The sequence below is a fragment of the Octopus bimaculoides genome, chromosome 7 (assembly GCF_001194135.2).
Source record: "Octopus bimaculoides isolate UCB-OBI-ISO-001 chromosome 7, ASM119413v2, whole genome shotgun sequence".
NCBI lineage: Eukaryota > Metazoa > Mollusca > Cephalopoda > Octopoda > Octopodidae > Octopus > Octopus bimaculoides.
Window position 1 is genome coordinate 4856614 of NC_068987.1, and position 4345 is coordinate 4860958.

General features: G+C 39.4%; 2 protein-coding genes across 2 annotated transcripts in view; one reads left to right on the forward strand and one right to left on the reverse strand.

The window, feature by feature from the left end:
• Positions 1-4345, reverse strand: part of LOC106882474 (formin-binding protein 4) — a 365705-nt gene that overhangs the window by 220292 nt on the left and 141068 nt on the right. The gene's annotated exons all lie outside the window — the stretch shown is intronic.
• LOC106873583 (uncharacterized) overlaps positions 3429-4345 on the forward strand; it is a 9962-nt gene continuing 9045 nt past the window's right edge. Inside the window, exon 1 of the mRNA XM_014921015.2 lies at positions 3429-3732. Coding sequence (XP_014776501.1) covers positions 3452-3732 — 281 coding nt within the window. The 5' untranslated portion in view covers positions 3429-3451. The remainder of the gene's footprint in view (positions 3733-4345) is intronic.

The window sequence follows — 4345 nt, forward strand, 5'->3', positions numbered from 1 at the left end:
CCCTGTTAAGCGCAGGCATGGTTGTGCGGTTAAGAAGCTCACTTGCAACCGCTTAGTCTCGGTTTCAGTCTCACTGCGCAGCGCCTTGCACGAGTGTTATCAACTCTAGCCTTGGGCGACCAAAGCCTTATGAGTGTATGTGGCAGAGGAAAACTGAAAGAAGCCCGTCTAATATGTTAATTCTATCGTTCTTTTATTTGATTTGATTATTTCTAGCACACCCGTCGACCCCACTGCGTAACTGCTACTTAATTAATCGACCACGAAAGGATGAAAGGCAAAGTCGACCTCGGCGGAATTTGAACTCAGAACGTAACGGCAGACGAAATACCGCTAAGTATTTCGCCCGGCGTGCTAACGATTCTGCCAGCTCACCACCCACCAGCTCTTCCAGTTTTGCGTTGAGTTCAAATGCTATCGGGGTCGATTTTGCTTTTCACCTTTTTGGGGTCGATAAAACAAGTATCACTTGAGCTCTGGGGGTTGATGTAATCGACTTTCCTCTCCGCTCAAAATTGCTGGTTTTATGCCAAAAATTAAAAGGAGTTGTTCTTTACTTAATTCAGGAACGCCTGTTGCGAAAACATGAATGTTAATCATTATAGTTTCTTTTCTTTAAGGGAAATGAATATAATGGTTCAGCCTGGGATGGAATCGAAATCTTGGACTTTATTTGCCTCGTGGTTTTTACTTCAACGTCTCTCGTCCCTGCTTGTCGCGTGGCTTCTATTTCAATGCTACTCGTCCCTCACGTGAATAATTAAATAAGATATTTTCGTCTCCGAGAATTAAAACTCTCGACTAATAACTCTCCAGATTTCCAATCAGATTAAAACTCCTGATCTTCTTAATCTTCGGTATCCATGGTTATTACTCCTTTACTTTCAATGTGACTCTGTAATGGAAAATTATGAGCAATTCAGTTTAGACCAACGTGGAATGTATTAAAAGAGCCAGCATTACGTGGAACCTGTCATCATAGAAAACTGCTAATCGGATTAATAAGGAAAATAATAATAATATTAGTTATTGTTTTACCCTCAGCGCATAATTTTCTTTTTTCGGTTAATCTTTTTTGATGTTCTCTTCATTGGAGATAAGGAGACAAACTGGAAAGAGTCGACGTAATGCTTAGAAGTATTTCTTTTGGATTTCCGCTTTGAGTTCAGATTCCGTCGAGGTCGACTTCGCCCTTCCATTCTTTTGGGGATCGATGAAATAAGCAGCAGAGGAGCACTGGGGTCGATGTAATCGACTATACTCTTCCTCCAAAATTTCTGGGCTTATACCTAGAGTAGAAAGGATTAAAGGTCGCGAACTGGCAGAATCGTTGGCACGTCGGACAAAATACTTAGCGGCATTTCCTCCGGTTCTTTACGTTTTGTGTTCGAATTCTGCTGGAGTCAACTTTCATTCCTTCAGGGTCGATGAAATAGGGTCCTAGTCAAGTCCTTGAGTCGACGAAATCGACTTGTCCCCTCCCCTCAAAATTACTGACTTTGAACCCTGCAACGGAACGGCGCCTTATTCAAGAGAATTGTGTGATAAACTGTTTTAATATTGGCTTCAAATTTTGGCACAAAGCCAGCAATTTCGGGGGACGAGGTAAGTCGATTACATCGACCCCAGTGCGCAACTGGTACTCATTTTATCGATCCCGAAAGGATGAAAAGTAAAGTCGTCCCCGGTGGCGTTTAAATTGTTATAATATTATTGAAATAACAAGGCGGCGAGGAGCTGGCAGAATCGTTGGCACGCCAGGAGGGCGAAATGCTTAGCGGGTATTTCGTCTGTCTTTATGCTCTGAGTTCAAATTCCGCCGGAGGCAAAGTCGATCTCGGTGGAATTTGGACTCAGAACGTAGCGGCAGACGAAACACCGCTAAGCATTTCGTAAAAAAGAATATAATAAAATAAATGAAGGGCGGCGGGCTGGCATACCCGTTAACATGCCGGGCAAAGTGACATTTCGTCCGTCTTGACGTTCAAAGTTTAAATTCCTCCGAGGTCAACTTTGCCTGTCATCTTTTCGAGGTCGATAAAATAAGTACAACTGGGATCGATGATATCGACTTAGCCCCTCCCCCGTAATCGCTGGCCTTGTGCCAAAATTTGAAACCAACATTATTAAATAAATTGTTATACAACAAATTGTGTTGTGTGAAAAAATAGGATTGTGGATTCCTGAAGGAATGGAAATACATCAAAAAGGTTGAGAGACACTGTTCTAAGACGATGGGATTTGAACTGTGAATAGAGCTGATGTGTCCAAATATTTCAGTTGTTGTTTTTGATAGCTATTAAAGTCAGTGGAATTGGAGATTAAATCTATCCCGGTGTCCAAAGCTAACCAGGTACGGACATGCTGAGAACATGGACGTTGTACTAATAATGGGTTTTTTTAATCTAAGGGAAATAATTCTTATGCCACTAAGAGTTAATTCCCTTGTGTAGGTGGTAAGATCTTTGAAAGAAAATACATGAAAATGCAGGAAATAATATTACAAACAATTTATAGTTTAATACTAATTAAGTTGTTTCTGTCGTACTTCAACCATCTTTAAGTTGCATTTGTTTTTCGGCGCCTCTGTTGTTCACTGCTCTTTCAGTAGAGATGTGTTATTCGGTTATTTAACTTTGAACCATGGAGCAATTCCTGAGGCCATACATCTTTAACCCATCATTGAAATTGAGCATCTCATTATTTATCATCGTGCATCGGGATTTCACAAATTTTTGCAAATCCACCATTCATTATTTCAGGGTCCAAAGAATGGACTGGGCTCCCATCTAAAAGGCTCAGTACTGCTTCTTCTTTTCTTTTCTTTTTTAAGTGTACAATGAATATGATATTGCTTAGAGTCGCTATTCACTTTATGTCATTCAGGGACCCGCTGACTGTAATGAAGTCCTCATCGAACTAGTTTACATGTTTTGGTGTATCTCGGGAGGGTCATTATTCCCATAATGGACACACACACACACTAGTTCTATTTCACCAAGATTATTGAACACGGAACCATGAGGTTGCGGTGCAAACTTCTCCCCACCCCCACCCCACCCACTTCACTTCATTATCTGCAAGGACAGAAATTTATTAAGAAGTAAATATATTGAAAAAATATTAATTACTTTATTTGATGGTAAAAAGACTCGCTTTTCTTTCTTAAAAAAGTCCCAAAATATCACCCAAGGTCTCTATACGAATTTGGGCCTGCCACATACTTTAATGCACAAAAAACTTCTTTTCCTGAATATACACTGCTGAAACTAGGGTACGCCTAATATTCCCGTGGGTCTTTTATGCTATCAAACACAGTATTAATGAAATAGCAATTAAATTCTTTGGGTGTTTCTTCGACGAGATCACACGTTTCGTCTCGCCGAGTTAAAATTTACAAACAACCTAAGTTGTATATCCACGTGACCTATGATGGCGGCGAATTTAAGTTATGTTGGCGAAAGTTGACAACGATTTCTTACATTCCTGTCAAGCTGACCACAACGGAGTTCGGAGGTGCATGACAGCACAATGTAGTGCTGTAAAGAAACTTCCCAGTGCTTGGTGGGGACTTTTTGTTACTTTTCAAAATGAAACAAAGCCACATGTTGCAGCTGAATTCTGGTGGCGCAATAGTTTTATGTCGAAATATGCAGAAACACCAGAATGGGAAACTTTGTTGAAGTCTCTGATTTCTCTGGAACCTCGACTAATTGATGAGAATTTAATCTTGTACGATATGTTCTTTACGTTCTTACCTTCACACTTTTCTTTGCATTGTCGTATTGTTGTGTACTGGAGTTTATCCCAGTTTTTTTATACTTTTAATGACCAAAAAAAAACACTTTGTCTAAAATACTAAAAAATGATTTGACAGCTTACTGTCTGCTGGTAACAAACTCCGAAATTGAGTTTGGAGAAAGGAGAGAGCAAAACGGAACATTATTTCGCTACTTGTTGTCCATAAGTAAACATAAAGAAGGGGTTACAAAAAAAAAACTTAACTGATAATATACAAAAGGCATTACTGCAGGTGTGTGCCCTACCCCCGCCGACTTAGTTTCTTCCTAACTTTTTGAAAAATAGATACTTTTAATAAAATTTTTGACAAATACACTTCAGATGCCGTAAACTACGAATTATACCTGAATTTGATGTGAACAAAAAAAAATTGTTGGGAGCGGATAATTCACACGCTTCATCAGAATGTATGAGGAAACAAAGTCAAGGTGTGGATTATCCGACCCATTCTCATTTTTTTCTTCTCCATATCAGATTCCAACATAAACGTAATCTACAGCATCTGAAACGTATTTGTAAAAAAAAAAATTATTAAAAAATATCC